General features: G+C 46.7%; 1 protein-coding gene across 8 annotated transcripts; it reads right to left on the bottom strand.

Annotated features, from left to right (window-relative positions):
• Positions 1 to 1185: 1185 nt before the first annotated feature.
• HSCB (HscB mitochondrial iron-sulfur cluster cochaperone) lies at positions 1186 to 19810 on the bottom strand. Of its 8 annotated transcripts, XR_004245364.2 has the most exons (7): positions 19511 to 19805; positions 17884 to 17980; positions 17167 to 17256; positions 15862 to 16006; positions 10625 to 10672; positions 1672 to 1865; positions 1186 to 1287 (listed from the first exon to the last, which is right to left on the bottom strand). XR_004245364.2 is itself a non-coding variant. In XM_058431639.1 (6 exons), exons 1-6 carry the CDS (start codon positions 19744 to 19746, stop codon positions 1858 to 1860), a joined length of 624 nt encoding a protein of 207 aa, XP_058287622.1. In that variant the 5' UTR covers positions 19747 to 19805; the 3' UTR covers positions 1186 to 1857. The 8 variants fall into 8 exon arrangements, 5 of the variants coding, with proteins under 5 accessions (XP_058287622.1, XP_031994259.1, XP_058287621.1 ...); XM_058431639.1 differs by having other exon boundaries at positions 1186 to 1865; XM_032138368.2 differs by lacking the exons at positions 1186 to 1287; positions 1672 to 1865 and adding an exon at positions 4470 to 5162.
• Between the last annotated feature and the right edge of the window lie 156 nt (positions 19811 to 19966).

Here is a 19966-nt window from a genome sequence, read left to right as displayed (position 1 = left end):
TGGCCTCACAGATTCCAAGGAATGGAATCTTGGGCCATGCCGTGAGTGTTATAGCTCTATTAGAAGTTGTGGGTCTGGCCGGGCGCGGTGGCTCACGCTTGTAATCCCAGCACTTTGGGAGGCCGAGGCAGGCGGATCACGAGGTCAGGAGATCGAGACCACGGTGAAACCCCGTCTCTACTAAAAATACAAAAAAAATTAGCCGGGCGTGGTGGCGGGCGCCTGTAGTCCCAGCTACTCGGAGAGGCTGAGGCAGGAGAATGGCGTGAACCTGGGAGGCAGAGCTTGCAGTGAGCCGAGATTGCGCCACTGCACTCCAGCCTGGGTGACAGAGTGAGACTCCGTCTCAAAAAAAAAAAAAAAAGTAGTTGTGGGTCATGGAAGAGAACCGTGGAACCCAGTGACTAGTGTTCAGCTCGATGAGGACGAACCCAGGCACTTAGCTGTGCAGGAACAATGGCAAGACTTTAGCCCGATCGGGAGCAGCAATGGGTGCCCCGCTGGATCAGGAGCACAGAGGACACCGTGCTGGATCCGGAGGGAGGGAAGTCAGCGGGAGGTCTGCCACGGCGGCAAAACAGCAGTGGTGGATGGAAAGCTCAGCTCCAGACGCAACAAACACGGACCAGAAGAGTGCAGTTGCAAGATTTAATAGAGTGAAATAAAGTGAAAACAGAGCTCCCATATAAGGGGAGGGGACCCAAAGGGGGTTGCTGTAGCGGGCTCGAATGCCTGGGTTTATATCCCGATCCTTGTCCCTCCTGCTGTGCTCTCAGGCAATAGATGATTGGCTATTTCTTTACCTCCTATTTTTGCCTAATTAGCATTTTAGTGAGCTCTCTGATTGGTCAGGTGTGAGCTAAGTTGCAAGCCCCGTGTTTAAAGGTGGATGTGGTCACCTTCCCAGCTAGGCTTAGGGATTCTTAGCCTAGGAAATCCAGCTAGTCCTGTCTCTCAACGGCAGCCAGGCGCAGTGGCTCATGCCTGTAATCCCAGCACTTTGGGAGGCTGAGGTGGGCGGATCACGCCTGCCAGATGGGAAACCCATCTGTATAAAATACAAAAAAAAAAAAAAAAAAAAATTAGCCGGGCTATGGGGTGCCTGTAATCCCGAAAATAACTAGGGGAACTGGGACTTAAACCCAGGTATTAGGTAGCTTAAATAACAGCAATTTATTTTCTCACAGTTTTGGAGGCTGCAGTCCAAGCTCAAGGTACCAGCATGGTCAGTTTCAGTTTCTCTTTCTGTCTTGTAGAATCTTAATTACTTCCTCAGAGGCGCCAGAACTGCAACATAATGAATTTTGGGGGACAAAATCATTCAGTTCACAACACGAGCACTGTCTGACACCAAACTCTGGGAAGACATAGTCACAAATTAGTTGAAACCTCTGATTTGTTCTGACACTATATTGGGAACTGTGTGTGTGTGCCTGTGTGTGTGTGTGTGGTGGGGGGGTCGGGCAGGGGGGGCTTCATTTGCTTCAATTGTTGGTCTGAAATTTTAAACCAAATTGGGCTGCCAACTTTTCAGCCGTCTATTAGCATACCTCCCACAGGGCTTTGTTAGGGAACACCTGAAAGGGTTCCTGGATTTAGAAGTGCAGTTAAACTTCAGATGAGAAGGCAAAGAATTTGGAAGAGAGGGGAGAAAAAAGTAAGCCCACTCACCTCAGAAGCCATGACTCAGAAATAATGTCTTTTTTATTTATTCCCCAAATCAGACGTGGTTTGTTGGGAGGCCCTCAGCCTTTCTAGCTGATGGTAACAGGTAAGAGAAAGTTTCTTTGAAGTTCCTCCAAAGATGTGGCAATGTTGATCTGATTTATTTTTGTGGTCAGATTGTTTTGATCCTGATCATTGTTCTGAAGAAGGAATGAAGATTGTCTACACAAGTATTTCAAACCCTCCTTTCATTTCCTCCTTTTTTTTTTTTTTTGCAGAAGCACCCAATTTAATGAGGACATATGCTTGCATTGTAATTATTTACCTAAAGGACTCCTGGTGTATTTTCAGACAAGTAATTCATTCTCCTAGTATATTGTGAGGGAGTGAAATTGTACTGATGTTCCCAAGTATCATTAAGCCCAACAGCTGCTGTGGTTAATTTGCCTTCTAAAGATCAGTGAATTATAAAATGTTAACTGAGTATAACTGGTTCGGGATTCATAAGAAACACAGTTTTCAACAAGGATAAGAAACTAGGATGGCGGCTCATGCCTGTAATCCCAGCAGTTTGGGAGGCTGAGGCGGGTGGAACACCTGAGGTCAGGAGTTCGAGACTAGCCTGGCCAACATGGTGAAACCCCGACTTTACTAAAAATACAAAAAAATGGCCAGGCATGGTGGCAGGTGCCTGTAATCCCAGCTACTTGGGAGGCTGAGGCAGGAGAATCACTTGAACCCTGAAGGTGGAGGTTGCAGTGAGCTGAGATCATGCCATTACACTCCAGCTTGGGTGAAAATAGCGATTCCGTCTCAAAAAAAAAAAAGAAAAACTTCAAAGGAGCTACAGTTTTAAGTTCTTGGAATAGTATTTAAACTTTGGTTCAGACTCCCTTTTTTCCAATTATAAACAGGCAATTATCTCCAGAGTTAAAATGTTGTTTTTTGGAATTTATTTATTTTTATTTTTATTTTTATTTTTGAGACAGAGTCTCGCTCTGTTGCCTAGGCTGGAGTGAAGTGGCACGATCTCGGCTGACTGCAACCTCCGCCTCCCGGGTTCAATCGATTCTCCTGCCTCAGCCTCCCGAGTAGTTGGGATTACAGGCATGCACCACCACACCCGGCTAATTTTATTTTTAGTAGAGACGGGGTTTTTCCATGCTGGTCAGGCTGGTCTTGAACTCCCAACCTCAGCTGATCCACCTGCCTTGGTCTTCCAAAGTGCTGGGATTACAGGCGTGAGCCACCGCGCCCGGCTTTCTTGGAATTTTTTAATCAGAATTTTCTGTTTGCTATTTAAATTTTCCCTGATCCAGAGACTTTTTAAGTGTTTGTTTTTCTGGAAACAGATCAAGAACTTAAACCGAATTTCCAAAGATACAGAAGGGGAAGTAGAGCTGCATTGGGCTGAATTAGAAGAGCATGGAAATAGTGACAAGTGCGTCAACTGTCCAGAGAGTAATCACAACTGCTCCACTCCACTAAGATGCAGCAGAAAATGTGGTTAGTGCTTAATACCAGATTCTTTTTTTTTAAGATGGAGTTTTTTGCCCTCGTTGCCCAGGCTGGAGTGCAGTGGTGCAATCTCCACTCCCTGCAACCTCCACCTCCCGGGTTCAAGTGATTCTCCTGCCTCAGCTTCCTGAGTAGCTGGGATTACAGGCGCACACCACCATGCCCAGCTAATTTTTTTGTATTTTCAGTAGAGACGGGGTTTCATCATGTTGGCCAGGCTGGTCTCGAACTCCTGACCTCAGGTAATCTATCCGCCTTGGCCTCCCAAAGTGCAGGGATTACAGGCATGAGCCACCATGCCCGGCCTAATACCAGATTAATTCTTTATAATATTATCTACAGTTTGAAATTTAGACCAAAGAGACCCTTAGGCAGCCTTGCTTGTTAGCAAACAGAATGCCCCAAGGCCACAGTACCAAAGGGGACTACCTGTCTTAGGGAGGAGGGTCATGCCATTAGAAAGTTGTGGCTCTTGGGCAGAGGTTGGCAGAACCATGGCCAAATCTGGCTCATCACCTGTTGTGTAAAGTTTGACCAGCACACAGCACTGTCCATTTGTTTTCATATTGTCTATGCTGATTTTGTGTCACAATGGCAGAACCGCAGTTACAACAGAGACCACATAGTCCAGCAGTCCCCAGCCCTTTTGGCACCAGGAAGTGGTTTCATGTAAGACTGTTTTTCTTGGATGGGGATGGTGCTGGAGGATGGTTTTGGGATGAAACTATTCCACCTCAGATCATCAGGCATTAGATTCTCACAAGGGGCATGCAACTTACAACCCTGACATGTGCAGTTCACAATAGGGTTCATGTTCCTTTGAGAATCTAAGGCCATAGCGGATCTGACAGGAAATGGAGCTCAGGTGATAATGCTCGCTTGCTCGCTCACTTGCCACTCACCTCCTGCTGTGGGGTCCAGTTCCTAACAGGTTGGGGACCCTCGATATAGTCCACGAAGTTGAAAATATTCACTACCAGGCCCTTTGCAGAAAAAAGTTTTTGGATTCCTCTTTGTAGGGCCTCAAATTGGCCCCATCTCTACCTCTTCATTCATTAGCCTACATTGAGGTCATGTTGTATCAAGTATCAGATGAAGAACTGACCACCCAAGCTCTGACTAGGCTGTGTTTCTTCCCACATGACAAACTTTGCCATCCACTAATGCTTGAGCCATAGGCTTAATTGATATAAATGGTTAAAGCTTATCTATTCCCAATTACCAGAAGCCAGAAAAGAAATATACAAGAATTTTATTTATTTATTCATTTATTTATTTATCGAGATTCTCACTCTGTTGCCCAAGCTGGAGTGCAGTGGCGCAATCTCTGCTCACTGCAACCTCCACCTCACGGGTTCAAGCGATTCTCCTGCCGAGTAGCTGGGACTACAGGCACGCACCACCATGCCCGGCTAATTTTTTTTTTTTTTTTTTTTGAGATGGAGTCTTTCTCCCAGGCCAGAGTGCAGTGGCGCGATCTCGGCTCACTGCAAGCTCCGCCTCCCGAGTTCACGCCATTCTCCTGCCTCAGCCTCCTGAGTAGCTGGGACTACAGGCGCCCACCACCGCGCCCGGCTAATTTTTTGCATTTTTAGCAGAGACGGGGTTTCACCGTGTTAGCCAGGATGGTCTTGATCTCCTGACCTCGTGATCCGCCCGCCTTGGCCTCCCAAAGTGCTGGGATTATAGGCGTGAGCCACCGCGCCCGGCTGCCCAGCTAATTTTCGTATTTTTAGCAGAGATGGGGTTTCACTATGTTGGCCAAGCTGGTCTTGAACTCCTGACCTTGTCATCCACCCGCCTCAGCCTCCCAAAGTGCTGGGATTACAGGTGTGAGCCACTGTGCCCAGCAAGAACTTTATTTTTTAAACTTTAAACTATCAACAATTAAAGGGGAATCTTCTTTAACTTGATCTTTTCTTCTATATTTGAAAAGTATCTCATCTTTGTCAAAATTTCCTTGGCTTCTTCAAAGTCATCTGAAATAGACAGAGACACTGAAGTCAGGCTTCATTTCAAGCAAGAATAAAACCAACTCTGATGACTAGGGCAGCCATAATATAAGTGGAGCCCTGGGGTCCAGAGGGCTCATCAATTCCTCAGTAAGACTGAGCAACGAAGAGGGAGAACATCTGGATTGTTAAGGAGACAAAGGGATAAACCAAACGGGGCGGGAGGTGTGTAAGAGCATGTGTACAGGATTCACATAAATTAGAGAAGTTGATTCTCTTCAGGATAGTCCCAAGTAATAAATGAGTGGTGGAAGCCAGATGCAGGAGCTCATACCTGCTATCCCAGCATTTTGGGAGGCTGAGGCGGGAGGATGGCTTGAGCCCAGTAATTGAAGACAAGCCTGGGCAACAAAGCAAGACCCTGTCTCTACCAAAAAAAAAAAAAAAAAAAAAAAAAATTAGCCAGGCATGGTGGCACATGCCTGTAGTGCTGGCTACTCGGGAGGCTGAGGTGGGAGGATCCCTCGAGCCCAGAAGTTTGAGGTTGCACTGAGCTATGACTGTACCACTGTACTTCAACTTGGGCAACAGGGTGAGACCCTGTCTCTTTAAAAAAAAAAAGGGTTGGGGGGTTGTGTTTTAAAAGTTTCTCCCTAACACATGTGGTGGTATACTGAGGATATGAAAGCACTGAATGCTTCCTCTATGCCAGGTGCTGAGGCACAGAGCTGCCTTCAGGGGGCTTACAGTTCAGGTGCTAAGGCACAGAGATACCCTCAGGGGGCTTACAGTTCCCAAGAAAGACACCCTTAGACCAGTGATTTTCCGTGTTTTTTTTTTTTTTTTTTGTGAGACGGAGCATCACTCTGTTGCCCAGGCCAGAGTGCAGTGGCGTGATCTCAGCTTGCTGCAACCTCCACCTCGCGAGTTCAACCAATACTCATGCCTCAGTCTCCAGAGTAGCTGGTATTACAGGGTGTGCACCACCATGCCTGGCTAATTTTTGTATTTTTAGTAGAGGCAGGGTTTCACCATGTTGGCTGTGGCTGCTCTCAAACTCCTGATCTCAAGTGATCCGCCTGCCTTGGACTCCCAAAGTGCTGAGATTATAGGTGTGAGCCACCATGCCCGGCCAGACCAGTGATTTTCAGTTGGGGATGATTTTGCCCCCATGGGGACATCTGGCAATGTCTGGAGATATTTTTGGTTGTCACAGCTGGGAGGCAGTACTGACATCTGGTGGGTACAGGCCAGGGATGCTGCTAACCATCTTATAGTACTCAGGACAGCTCCCCCAAACAAAGAATTATCTGGCTTACAATATCCGTAGTGCCAAGGTTGAGAAACCCTGACTTAGATAAGTAAAACACAATGTGAAGAGTCCTAAAAGGAAGATATGTTATAACCATTTGCATCACTCCAGATGACTCTAAAAATAAGATATTAAACAAAAAAGTCACAGAGGATATATATTATTTATATAAAGATAAAAATATGCGAGACTAAATAATACACTATTATGTATATATATGGTTAAAACTATCAAGAAAAGCAAGGGAATGAGTAACACAAAATTCAGGAGAGTGGTTACTGTGGAAGGGAGATGTAATGGCAAAATGTCTACCAGGGACTTGGAAGGTCTTGGTCGTATTTCATTTCTCAATTTAATTTATTTAACATATTTTTTGTATTCAAAAAATTTTAGGACCAGGAGCGGTGGCTCACGCCTGTAATCCCAGCACTTTGGGAGGCCAAGGTGGGCAGATCATGAGGTCAGGAGTTCAAGACCAGCCTGGCCAACATGGTGAAATCCCATCTCTACTAAAAATACAAAAATTAGCCGGGTGTGGTGGCGGGCTCCTGTAATCCCTGTAATCGCAGCTACTTGGGAGGCTGAGGCAGGAGAATCACTTGAAACCGAAAGACTGAGGTTGCAGTGAGCTGAGATCGTGCCACTGTACTCCAGCCTGGGCGAAAGAGCAAAACTCATTCTCAAAAAAAATTAAGTTGTGGTAACATATGACATAAAATTCATCACGTTAGCCATTTCTAAGTGTACAGTTCAATGACATTAAGTACATTCACATTGTTGTGCAAGCATCACCACCATCCATCTACATAACTTTTTTTTTTTTTTTTTTTTTTTTGAGATAGAGTCTTGCTTTGTTGCCCAGGCTGGAATGCAGTGGAATGATCTTGGCTCACTGCAGCCTCCACCTCCTGGGTTCAAGCAATTCTTGTGCCTCAGACTCCCAAGTAGCTGGGATTACAGGCATGCATCATCACACCCGGCTAATTTTTGTATTTTCAGTAAAGACGTGGTTTCACCATGTTGGTGAGGCTGGTCTCAAACTCCTGCCCTCAGATGATCTGTCTGCCTCAGCCTCTCAAAGTGCTGGAATTACAGGAGGGAACCACCGCGCCTGGCCTTCCACAGAACTCTTTTCATCTTGCAAAACTGAAGCTCTCTACTTATGAAATAACTCTCTATTTTCCTCTTCCTGACTCTATCCCCCCACAACCACCATTCCACTTTCTCTATGAATCTGACTACCACAGGTACCTCATGTAAGTGGAATTATATAGTATTTGTCCTTTTGTGACAGACATTTCACATAGTACAATGTCCTCAAGGTTCATCCCTGTTGGAGACTGTGTCAGAATTTTTTTTTTTTTTTTTTTGAGACGGAGTTTTGCCCTTGTTGCCCAGTCAGGAGTGCAGCGGCATGATCTCGGCTCACTGCAAACTCCACCTTCCAGTTTCAAGCGATTCTCTTGCCTCAGCCTCCTAAGTAGCTGAGATTACAGGCATCTGCCACCACACCCAGCTAATTTTTCAGAGACGGGGTTTCACCATGTTGGCCAGGCTGGTCTAGAACTCTTGACCTTGTGATCTGCTAACCTCGGCCTCCCAAAGTGCTGGGATTACAGGCGTGAGCCACCGCGCCTGGTCCTGTGTCAGAATTTCTTTTTTTTTTTTTTTGAGATGGAGTCTTGCTCTGTCGCTGGAGTACAGTGGTGCGATCTCCGCTCACTGCAAGCTCCACCTCCCAGGTTCACGCCATTCTCCTGCCTCAGCCTCCCGAGTAGCTGGGACTACAGGCGCCCGCCACCACGCCTGGCTGATTTTTTGTATATTTAGTAGAGACAGGGTTTCACCATGTTAGCCAGGATGGTATCGATCTCCTGACCTCGTGATCCACCCGCCTTGGCATCCCAAAGTGCTGGGATTACAGGCGTGAGCCATCGCGCCCGGCCGGTGTCAGAATTTCTATCCTTTTTTTTTGAGTTGGAGTTTTTCTCTTGTCGCCCAGGCTGGAGTGCAATGGCGCGATCTCAGCTCACTGCAACATCTGCCTCCCGAGTTCAAGCGATTTTCCTGCCTCAGCCTCCTCAGTAGCTGGGATTACAGGCGCCTGCCACCATGCCAGGCCAATTTTTTTTTTTTTTTTGAGACAGAGTCTCGCTCTGTCGCCCGGGCTGGAGTGCAGTGGCACGATCTCGGCTCATTGCAAGCTCCGCCTCCCGGGTTCACACCATTCTCCTGCCTCAGCCTCCCAAGTAGCTGGGACTACAGGTGCCTGCCACCACGCCCGGCTAATTTTTTATATTTTTAGTAGAGACAGGGTTTCACCGTGTTAGCCATGATGGTCTCAATCTCCTGACCTTGTGATCCGCCCGCCTCGTCCTCCCAAAGTGCTGGGATTACAGGTGTGAGTCACTGTGCCTGGCCAATTTTTTTGTATTTTTAGTAGAGATGGGGTTTTACCATGTTGGCCAGGCTGGTCTCGAACTCCCGACCTCAAATGATCCGCCCGCCTCAGCCTCCCAAAGTGCTGGGATTACAGATGTGAGCCACTGTGCCCGGCCCATTGTTGCTTTTATTATTTTGAAAAAACTGTTAGATCAATTAAAAAAAAAAAGTTTTAATTTTGCATTTACTTATTCCTTTCTCCAAGGGTCTTCCTTTCATTATGTAGACCCAAGTTTCTGACCTATATAAATTTCCTCCACTCTAAATAAATTTTTTTTTTTTTTTTAGATGGTGTCTCATTCTATCACCCAGGTTGGAGTGCATTGGCATGATCTCGGCTCACTGCAACCTCCAACTTCTGGGTTCAGGCCATTGTCCTGCCTCAGCCTTCTGAGTAGCTGGGATTACAGGCGAGCGCCACCATGCCTGGCTAGTTTTTGTATTTTTAGTAGAGACGGGGTTTCACCATGTTTGTCAGGCTGGTCTCGAACTCCTGACCTTGTGATCTGCCCACTTTAGCCTCTCAAAATGCGGGGATTACAGGTGTGAGCCACCACGCCTAGCCAATCAATTCTTTTAACATTTTTTTTTACAAGGCAGGTCTCCTGTCAACAAATTTCCTTTTTTTTTTTTTTTGAGACGGAGTCTCGCTCTGTCGCCCAGGCTGCAGTGTAGTGGCGCGATCTCTGCTCACTACAAGTTCCGCCTCCTGGGTTCACACCATTCTCCCGCCTCAGCCTCCCGAGTAGCTGGGACTACAGACGGCCACCACCAGGCCCGGCTAATTTTTTGTATTTTTAGTAGAGATAGGGTTTCACTGTGTTAGCCAGGATGGTCTCAATCTCCTGACCTCGTGATCCGCCAGTCTTAGCCTCTCAAAGTGCTGGGATTACAGGCATGAATCACCATGCCCGGCCAACTTTTTTTTTTTTTTTTTTGAGACGAAGTCTTGCTCTGTCACCAGCCTGGAGTGTGGCATGATCTTCGCTTACTGCAACCTCCGCCTCCCGGGTTCAAACAATTCTCCTGCCTCAGCCTCCCGAGTAGCTGGGATTACGGGCGCGCCACCGTGCCTGGCTAATTTTGTATTTTTAGTAGAGATGGGGTTTCACCATGTTGGCCAGGATGGTCTCAAACCCCTAACCTCCAGTGATCTGCCCACCTCACCCTCCCAAAGTGCTGGGATAACAGGCGTGAGTCACCGTTCCCAGATCACTTTTTTGATATAGTTTGTTTCTCTAGAAAGGCAGAAATGTTGATTTTTTTTTTTTTGAGAGAGAGTCTCGCTCGCTCTGTCGCTCAGGCTGGCGTGCAGTAGCACGATCTCAGCTCACTGCAACTTCCGCCTCCCTGGTTCAAGCGATTCTCCTGCCTCAGCCTCCCAAGTAGCTGGGACTATAGGTGCTGTGCCACCACACCCAGTTAATTTTTGTATTTTTAGTAGAGACAGAGTTTCACTGTGTTAGCCAGGATGGTCTCGATCTCCTGACTTCGTGATCCGCCCACCTTGGCCTCCCGAAGTCTTGGGATTACAGGCATGAGCCACTGTGCCCGGCCAGAAATGTAGGCTCTTAAGGCATCTTTTTAAAGGCAGAAATGTAGACTCGTAAGTATTTCCTATCTCCCCATATAGCTATCATAGGAAGGTACATAATAGCTAGTTACTGAATGAATGGCTATGCCTCAGTGCTTGAAATTTCTTTCCATATTTAAGAAAGTCAAGAAAAGAAAGTACCTTGTTCAAAAGCACTGCTCACATTGTCAGTAAATTCTTTCTGTTTAGCTGAAAATGAAAACCATTCTGTTAATTTTTCCATTGAAATAGACTCATAATACAAAGACAATACTTACACTTTGTAGTCATGCTGGTTTGAACACAACAAAAGAGGAAGTTTGTATTCAAGGTAAGGCTTTGTCTCTGTGTGTACCACGATGGCAGCTGCTGTTTAGCACAACTCTGGTTGACCCTAATAACACTGTTTTTCTACCCATGAAAGGTCTGAGGAGCAATCACCAAGGTTATAAAATGGCTATAGAATTAGAAAAAAAAAAAAAAAAAAAAAGAGAGAGACAAGGATATACTTTGATTATCTCCACAAAACAGTTTGGGTCTTCGACATTTCAGCAAGGAGAACATTAACATGCTGGGAACACCTATCAGTAAAGCATTACTGAGTGTTTCCGGCAACCACTTGCAAACTATACAGCCTCTCAGGAAAATGAAAATATTTACATCATGTTGTGTCATAAGAGAGAAGATGCCAAACAAAATAAAGCAGCAGCTATCTCATATTTCTCATTTCCTTGTTAGAAAATGAGGAATTTTCCAGTAATCTCATTTTCCAGATATAAATAGCGTCAGTCATTTATATGGTGTCGTCTTTCGAATCACTGTCAAATACATTATATCCCTAAGGTAGGAAATGACAGGTATTGGGGGAATTGTTCCATGGGTGATGAGTGGAAGAGCTGGGAACAGAATCCAAGTCATTTGACTCCCAGTCCGGTGTTTGAAACTCACCTCTCAGGTAGCAGTGTGGTGTCCACAAAAGAACAACAGACTAGCAACCTGGAGGTTCTTAAGCCCTGACCCTAAAATTAACTAGCTCTATGCTCTTGAACATTCATTTTACCTGGGCCGTAGCAGATACCTTACAGGAGAAAATGTAGGAATTAATCTAAATTAAGGTCAGTGAGCTGCTCAAAGTCAAATGTTTACTATAGGGCTAGAATAAGTGTTTTTTTTTTGTTGAGACAGAGTTTCGCTCTTGTTGCCCAGGCGTAGTGCAATGGTGCGATCTTGGCTAACTGCAACCTCCGCCTCCTGTGTTCAAGCGATTCTCCTGCCTCAGCCTCTGAAGTTGCTGGGATTATAGGTGTGCGCCACCATGCCCGGCTAATTTTGTATTTTTAGTAGAGACGGCATTTCGCCATGTTGGTCAGGGTGGTCTTGAACTCCTGACCTCAGGTGATCTGCCCTTCTCAGCCTCCCAAAGTGCTGGGATTAGAGGCGTGAGCCACCACACCTGGCCTAGAATACATGCTTTTACATGCTTTATCTCATTTAACTTGATCCCCACAACAGCCAGTGCTAATATATATATCTCCATTTACAGATGAGGAAATTGAGGCTCAGAGGAATGAAGTCATTTGTTCAAGGTCACACAAAGTCAGTAGCACGCTGCCCTCACTCCAGACCTTCATGCTGCCCTGCCATCTAAAATTGGGCAGCTGAGCCCACTGACTGCAACTCCTGAGTTTTTCTCCCTACGACCCAGCCCTAATGCTGTCAACATATCTCCAGCTGACAGTCCCCTCACCACAAATTCTATATTAGTGCTTTAAACGTCTTTTCTCATTACTGTTTGCTCATTTAGTAAATACTTACCAAGTTTCTTTTAAACTATAAGTACTTTTCTGTGAGCTGAGGATGTGAGGGAAGCAAAAAGTAGACATGATTTCTCCTTCTGCAGAACTTCCAGTCTAATGAGGGAGGCTGATATTGATCAATTAATGTCACATAGAACAGTAAAGTTATAACTGTGATCAGTCCTACAAAAGAAATAGCCACTACTAATAGATAGCTTAAAAAAGGCTTCTCTGAGGAAGTAATGATTGCCTTCAGATCTGAAGAAGGAGGGGTTAACTTAAATGGGGTGGAGGAGAAGAGGGTTTCAGGCAGAAGCAACAGGCCCTAGGGTAGGAGGGTGCCCAGTATATAGATAAGGAACTGGAAGTGGTCATTGTGGCTGGAGTGGAGAAGGCAAAACAGAGAGAAGCAGAGGCCACAGCAACGGCCCTGTAAGGGATGCTAAAGAGTTTCAGAGCAGTGAGAAGCCGCTTAAAAGTTTTTTCTTTTTTTTTTTTGAGACGTGTTTTCGCTCTGTTGCTGAAGCTGGAGTGCAATGGTGCAAACACGGTTCGCTGCAGTCTCCACCTCCTGGGCTCAAGTGATCCTTTTGCCTCGGCCTCTCGAGTAGCTGGGACTACAGGCATGCGCCACCACATCTGGTTAATTTTTAAATTTTTTATGGAGATGGGGTCTTGCTGTGTTGACCAGGCTAGTCTTGAACTCCTGAGCTCAAGTGATCCTTCCACTTCAGCCTCCCAAAGTGCTTAGATTACAGGCGTAAGCCATCACACCTGGTCAATTTAAATAAGGTCAAGAGTAGTGATTAGATTTGGGTTTTGGCTGGGTTTGGTGGCTCACACCTGTAATCCCAGCACTTTGGGAGGCTGAGATGGATAATCACCTGAGGTCAAGAGTTTGAGACCAGCCTGGGCAACATGGTAAAACTCCATCAATACTTAAAAAAAATAGACAAATTACCCAAGCACGGTGGCACGCACCTGCAGTCCCAGCTACTTGGGAGGCAGAGGCAGAGGCAGGAGAACAGCTTGAACCTGGGAGGCGGAGGTTGCAGTGAGCCGAGATCATGCCACTGCACTCCAGCCTAGGCGACAGAGCAAGACTCTGTCTCAAAAAAAAAAAAAAAAAAAAGACTTGGGTTTCAAAAAGATTCCAGTGACAGTGAAGGGATTTGTTAGATGGGGCCTGAAGGTACAGACCAGTGAAAAGCTACTGCAGTTGTCCAGGTGAGAGTGAATGGTAGCTTGGAAAAGGCTGGTGGCAGTGAAAGTAGAGATAGGTGGATGAATTTGAGGCAAATTTAAGTCAGCTCTTTCACACGTAATAGATTGACTATGGGCATAAGGAAGAATAAGGTTGTTAAGGCCTCCTCAAAATTTACACTTGTGCAACTGGTGTCATTCTCTTAGGGAACACTGGAAGAGGAACAGATTATTATTATTTTTTATTCAGAGTCTTGTTCTGTCACCCAGGCTGGAGTGCAGTGGCATGATCTTGGCTCACTGCAACCTCCACCTCCTGGGTTCAAGCAATTCTACTGCCTCAGCCTCCCGAGTAGCTGGGACTACAGGCGTGTGCCAACACTCTCGGCTAATTTTTTGTATTTTTAGTAGAGACGGGGTTTCATCATGTTAGCCAGGATGGTCTTGACCTCCTGACCTCGTGATCCGCCTGCCCTGGCCTCCCAAAGTGCTGGGATTACAGGCGTGAGCCACTGTGCCCAGCCTGAGGAACAGATTTTTTTTTCGGGGAAAGGTGGGGAGGGGAGACACTTGGGAATTTCATTTTGGGCACAGTTGACATATATTAACTCCAAGAAGGCACAGCCTTTCTTGTTCCATGCTGTATCCTCAGTGTCATGCACAGTGCCTGATATTTGTAGGTACACTTCAGATATTTGTGAAAGTACATAACTGAATATAGTCTAACAGAGAACCTTGGAATCTTTTCTTTGTGGAATGGTTATGTGTCAACTTGGCTAGGCTATGGTGCCCAGTTGTTTGATCAAACACGAATCTATGCCAGGCACATTGAGTCATGCCTGTAATCCCAGCACTTTGGGAGACTGAGGCAGGTGAATTGCTTTGAACCTAGGAGTTTGAAGCCAGCCTGGGCAACATGGCGAAACCCCATCTCTATAAAAGACACAAAAAATTAGCCAGGCGTGGTGATGCAAGCCTGTAGTCCCAGCTATCCAAGAGGCTGAGGTGAGAGGATTGCTTGAGCCCATGGGTCGAGGCTGCAGTCTGCTGTACTGCACTGCTGTGCTCCAGCCTGGGTGACAGAGTGAGATCATGTCTCAAAAAAACAAAAATCAACTAGTTTCGATGATCCTGTGAAGGTATTCGTAGATGTGATTAATATTATAATCAGTTGACTTTAAGTAACGGATGTTACCCTACATAATGTGGGTGGGCCTCATCCAATCAAGTAGAGGCATTAAGTGCAAAAACAGGTTTTCTGGGAAGGAATTCTGTATCAAGACTGTAACATAGAAATCCTGCCTAGACTTTCAGCCTGCTTATCTACCCCTATAGATTTTATTTATTTTTTTTGTGACAGGGTCTCACTCTCTCACTCAGGCTGGAGTACAGTGGTGTGATCTCACCTCACTGCAACCTCTGCCTCCCGGGCTCAGATGATTCTCCCACCTCATCCTCCCGAATAGCTGGGACCACAAGTGCGCACCTCCACGCTTGGCTGATTTTTTTTTTTTTTTTTTTGAGACGGAGTCTCGCTCTGTCGTCCAGGCTGGAGTGCAGTGGCACGATCTCGGCTCACTGCAAGCTCTGCCTCCCAAGCTCAAGCGATTCTCCTGCTTCAGCCTCCCGAGTAGTTGGGATTACAGGCATGCACCACCATGCCTGGCTAATTTTATACTTTTAGTAGAGATGGGGTTTCTCCATGTTGGCCTGGCTGGTCTCGAACTCCCAACCTCAGGTGATCCACCCACCTCGGCCTCCCAAAGTGCTGAGATTACAGGCATAAGCCACTGTGCCTGGCCTATGCTTGGCTGATTTTTCTGTATTTTTTTAGAGATGGGGTTTCGCCACGTTGCCCAGGTTGGTATTGAACTCCTTGACTCACGTGATCTGCCCTCCTCGGCCTCCCAAAATGCTGGGATCACAGGCATGAGCCACTGCGCCCAGCCCTACCCTATAGATTTTAGATGTGTCAGCTCCCACAATTATGTGAGCTAATTCCTTAAAATAAGTAACTTTTTTTTTTTTTTAGACGGAGTCTCGCTCTGTTGCCCAGGCTGGAGTGCAGTGGCCTGACTCTGCTCACTGCAAGCTCTGCCTCCCGGGTTCACACCATTCTCCTGCCTCAGCCTCCCAAGTAGCTGGGACTACAGGTGCCCGCCACCACGCCCGGCTAATTTTTGTATCTTCAGTAGAGACAGGGTTTCACCATGTTGGCCAGGCTGGTCTTGAACTCCTAACCTCAGGTGATCCACTTGCCTTGGCCTCCCAAAGTGCTGGGATTATAGGCGTGAGCCACTGTGCCCGGGCCATTATATACTCTATGTTCATTTTTCAGTTATCCTTGGACAAGTGTTCATAACAGCAATGAAATACATTCGGTGCTATTTTATCTTTCACCTTTGACAATGGATTCAATCTCTTTCATGGCAGCTTCACTTTCGGCTTCTGCGAGTTTTTCATTGATTTCCATTATTTCCATGAGGAATTGCCTGTCCATTTCATAATCTGTCCCTTCAGGAATCTCTACTCCATGGAGCTTTAGCTATTGGGGCAAAAAGCAAGAAAAAGTAAGTTGAAGAAACTATGGGCAGAGTAATTTAAATCCTACTCATCCGTCAGGAAATAATACCACTAACAGAGAAAACTGCAACTGTCCCGATAATGAAAGACTAAGGGCTATCAAAAGCTTGGACTGAAACAGAAATGCTGGGACGGGATTTCCACTCATGCTACCCAAAACTATGTGACCTTGGTGTGATCTTGGGGTAGTCATTCCTCCACTCAGAGGTTGAACTAGATGTTTGTAAAGATTCTATTCAATTATAAAATTTTCTAGATTGTAAGATAGTTTTTTTTTTTTTTTTTTTGAGACGAAGTCTCGCTCTGTCGCCCAGGCTAGAGTGCAGTGGCGTGATCTCAACTCACTGCAACCTCTGCCTCCTGGGGAAGCAATTCTCTGCCTCAGCCTCCCGAGGAGCTGGGATTACAGGCACCCGCCACCACACCTGGCTAATTTTTTTGTATTTTGGTAGAGGCGAGGTTTCATCATCTTAACCAGGCTGGTCTTGAACTCCTGACGTAGTGATCCACCGGCCTCGGCCTCCCAAAGTGCTGGGATTACAGGTGTGACCCACCATGCCTGGCCTCTTAAGATACTCTTGAGAGGAAAAAAAAAAAACAAAACAGAAAATGACTCTTAACTAAAAGCTACCATCATCAAATCCTTGAAATTCATAGAAAAAAGCTAGAAAATTACAATTTAAAAAATGCAGTTGAGGCAAGTAATATTCACAGAGAAAATTATACTTGTGCTCTGAGGCTAAATACCATTGGGTCCCTGGACTTTTTTTTGAGAGGGTGCAGTAGTACAATCACAGCTCACTGAAGCCTTGACCTCTCAGGCTCAAGTGATCCTCCTGCTTCAGCTTCCAGAGTAGCAGGGACTACAGGTGTATGTCAGCATGCCCAGCTAATTTTTGTATTTTTTGTTGAAATGGGGTGTCATCATGTTGCCCAGGATGGTCTTGAATTCCTGGGCTGAAGTGATCTGACCACCTCAGCCTCCTAAAGTGCTGGGATTACAGGTGTGAGCCACCATGCCCGACCTCAAGCACTCTTCTGCTGAATAAAGGGGATGTGGCTGTCCTACGCCATAATGGGCATCAGAGCGTCATGCACAGAAGGGTTGGGAAATCACCTTACAAGGTACAGTCCTCTGCTCAGTGGGGCCAGGAGGGTCTTATAGGCATCATTCACCAGGGTCGAATGCTTCTCTGAGAAGTCCTTTTCAGTCTGTTAATGGAGATGAAGATAGTACTATTACCATCCAAATCACAAAGTTTTTTTTTTTTTTTTTGACAGAGTCATCCAGGCTGGAGTGTGCAGTGGCGCAAACTCAGCTCACTGCAACCTCCACCTCCCATGTTCAAGTGATCCTTCTGCCTTAGCCTCCCAAGCAGCTGGGACTACAAGCGTGTGTCACTGCACTAGGCTAATTTTTATATTTTTAGCAGAGACAGGGTTTCACCATGTTGGCCAGGCTGCTCATGAACTCCCGACTTCAAGTGATCTGCCTGCCTCGGCCTCCCAAAGTGTTGGGATTACAGGCATGAGCCACTGCGCTGAACCCACAAAGTTTTAGAATATTCTAATGGGCAGGCACCTAAGGAAGTGGTTAAGTAGAGGTGGTGTGGGATGAGGTGTCTTTATATTCAGCTGATAGGTTTTAAATTACCTGAGAAGTCAGACAAAAGCTGTGAGTGAATGGCAGCTCTGGGTCTGACAGGCTGGGGTCAGACTGCCATGGGGCAGACACAGCTGATTTTCCAGCTCGGTCCCTGATAATCACATAACCACAAGGCTACTGCCACCCAGTGTGCACACATATTTGGGGATTTTTGGCGTTGGCCAGTAAGCTACCTGAGACCTCTGGCTGAAGAAATCTGGGTGGACAAGACGCTGCAGTTGCTGGTACCTGTGCTGGAGCTTCGCAGTATCAACTCTGAAGGAACGGTTGCTGGAAGGAAATTGGGAGATTAAATTTATGCAACAAATATTTAAAGATTTGTCTACCATGAGCCTGGTTCTTGCTCTCATTGGGAAGATGCAATAACATATAAACAGATAATTTCAAAAAGTGGTAGGTCCCATGAAGGGATACAGAACAGAGTCAGAGAGGGTAGCAGATGTAGTGGACAAAGAGATGACACTGAGCTGAAACCTGAATGATGATGAGTAATCAAAGATCAGAGGAAAGAGATATCCAGGTAGAATTGCAAGAGCAAGGACCTCAAGGTGGGAGCAAGACAGGGATGCCTGAGGAACTTAAAGATCGGTGTTACTATAGCCCCTCATACACGTTCAGTGACTGGTGGGGGCAGATCCCATAGTTAAGGGAAAGGGACATTCCTAAATTACACAAAGATTCTTTGCCTGGCCAAACTTTAGTCAGATTTCTGAACCTTCTCCTAGGCCCAGCTGTATGCTTTCTTGTAAAATCCAGTTTTGGCAAATAACCTTGCTAAGTCAGTTTAGCTAGAATCCTCGATCCTCATATTTTTGATCATCCTAGATCTCTGATCAGATTCTTCAGCCTCTGCTATCCCCCAGGTGATGTCTGAGCACCCTGGCCCGTCTTCGGCAAGAATCCTGTTAGGTCGGTTTAGCCAGAATCCCGTTTACTCTGCTCCTTGACTACGAATTTCCTTCTGCCCATGCTGTTTTTGGAGTTGAGACCAATCTCTCTCCCCAAGTGCAAGACCCTATTGCAGTGGCCCCTCTACAAGATGGTCTTGAAGAAAGTCTTTCTGGTGCTTGAACAAGTGTGACTGAATAATGTTTTCTTTAATACCACCCTATCTTTTCCACGGCCCAGGTCCCTTCATCCCTGTCTCCCGGTTTATTTTAATTCAACCCCTTTCACATTCTACTCCCAGAGTCTGTCCTATTTCCTTACCAGTTCAGCTCTATCCACACTGCCCCATCTCTCCAAGATCCTCAGCTTCAGGGAGAAAAACCATTTATTGGACCTTCTCCCACCAATTCTCACTTTTCCCTCAGGCCTCGCCCACAATATTAAGCTTTTCATGCTTTACTTCCTAATCTCGGACCACACTTCTGCAGTCCTTTCTTAAATACATCAACCCAACTTTAAACCTTCCTGACCCTATTCATTCAAGTCTTCCAGTCTCCCAGGGCCTGCCCCTCAAGTACCCTTTCCTCAAGCTCCGCCCCTCGACTTCTCCTTCCCTTTCCCGTAGGTACCGCCCCTCAAATCTCCCTCCCCTCTAGCCTCGGCCCCCCTATTTCCTCTAACTCCAGTCCCGTTCGTCTCCCTTCTCCACACCTCAACGCTGCTTCCCTCAGTCCCCGCCTCTCAATTTCCCCCTGAGAAATCAAGACACTTCTCTCACGCCTGCTCTCTAGACCTCCGCCCCCCTATCAGTCCCGCCTTCTCTTCCGCAAGCCAGATCCGTCCTCCCCTCTCGCAGGCCAGACCCCGACGTCTCTCTCGCCCGGGCCCGTTTCCCAAAACCGTCGCTCGTACCAGTCCATAAGGCTGAAGTAGTCTCGAGTGGGGTCAGGTGCCTGCAGCGCTCGGCACTGTGGGCAGAAAAACCTGTCCTCCTGCCTGGGGCCCCGTGGGCCGCCGCAGTTCCAACAGCGGGGAGAATTGCTTCCCGCCTGCGACGCAGCATCACAGCTTAGCGGTCTCCTTCTGGGAACCCCTGTCGGCCAAAACCCCCACACCCGGAGCAAAGCCCCGGCTCTCCCCCGCCACATCTGGCCGGCGGCCTATCTAGCCGTGGTCACTCGTGGGGAAAAGCAAAGAGAGCGTCCAACAAGACTAATGCTGCTGATTGGCTGGGGAGTCGAGGGGGCGGGATCACCCGAGGGGAACCCGGGTTCTAAGTTCCGCTCTGCCTTCTAAACTACAACTCCCAGAAAGCATTGAGGCGACGCCTGACGGCCACATCTGCTGCTCCTCATTGGTCCGGCGGCA

The sequence above is a fragment of the Hylobates moloch genome, unplaced genomic scaffold (assembly GCF_009828535.3).
Source record: "Hylobates moloch isolate HMO894 unplaced genomic scaffold, HMol_V3 SCAFFOLD_19, whole genome shotgun sequence".
Classification (NCBI taxonomy): Eukaryota; Metazoa; Chordata; class Mammalia; order Primates; family Hylobatidae; genus Hylobates; species Hylobates moloch.
This window is presented reverse-complemented; position numbering and strand designations above follow the sequence as displayed.

Coding starts and splice junctions, on each gene's coding strand:
- HSCB (XM_058431637.1), bottom strand. CDS start 19,746: ATGTGGCGGGGGAGAGCCGGGGCTTTGCTCCGGGTGTGGGGGTTTTGG. Junction 17,257..17,883: donor TCTTCAGCCAGAGGTCTCAG/GTAGCTTACTGG, acceptor CTCCATTAACAG/ACTGAAAAGGACTTCTCAGA. Junction 12,442..15,861: donor GATTGAATCCATTGTCAAAG/GTGAAAGATAAA, acceptor TTTCTTTTGTAG/GACTGATCACAGTTATAACT.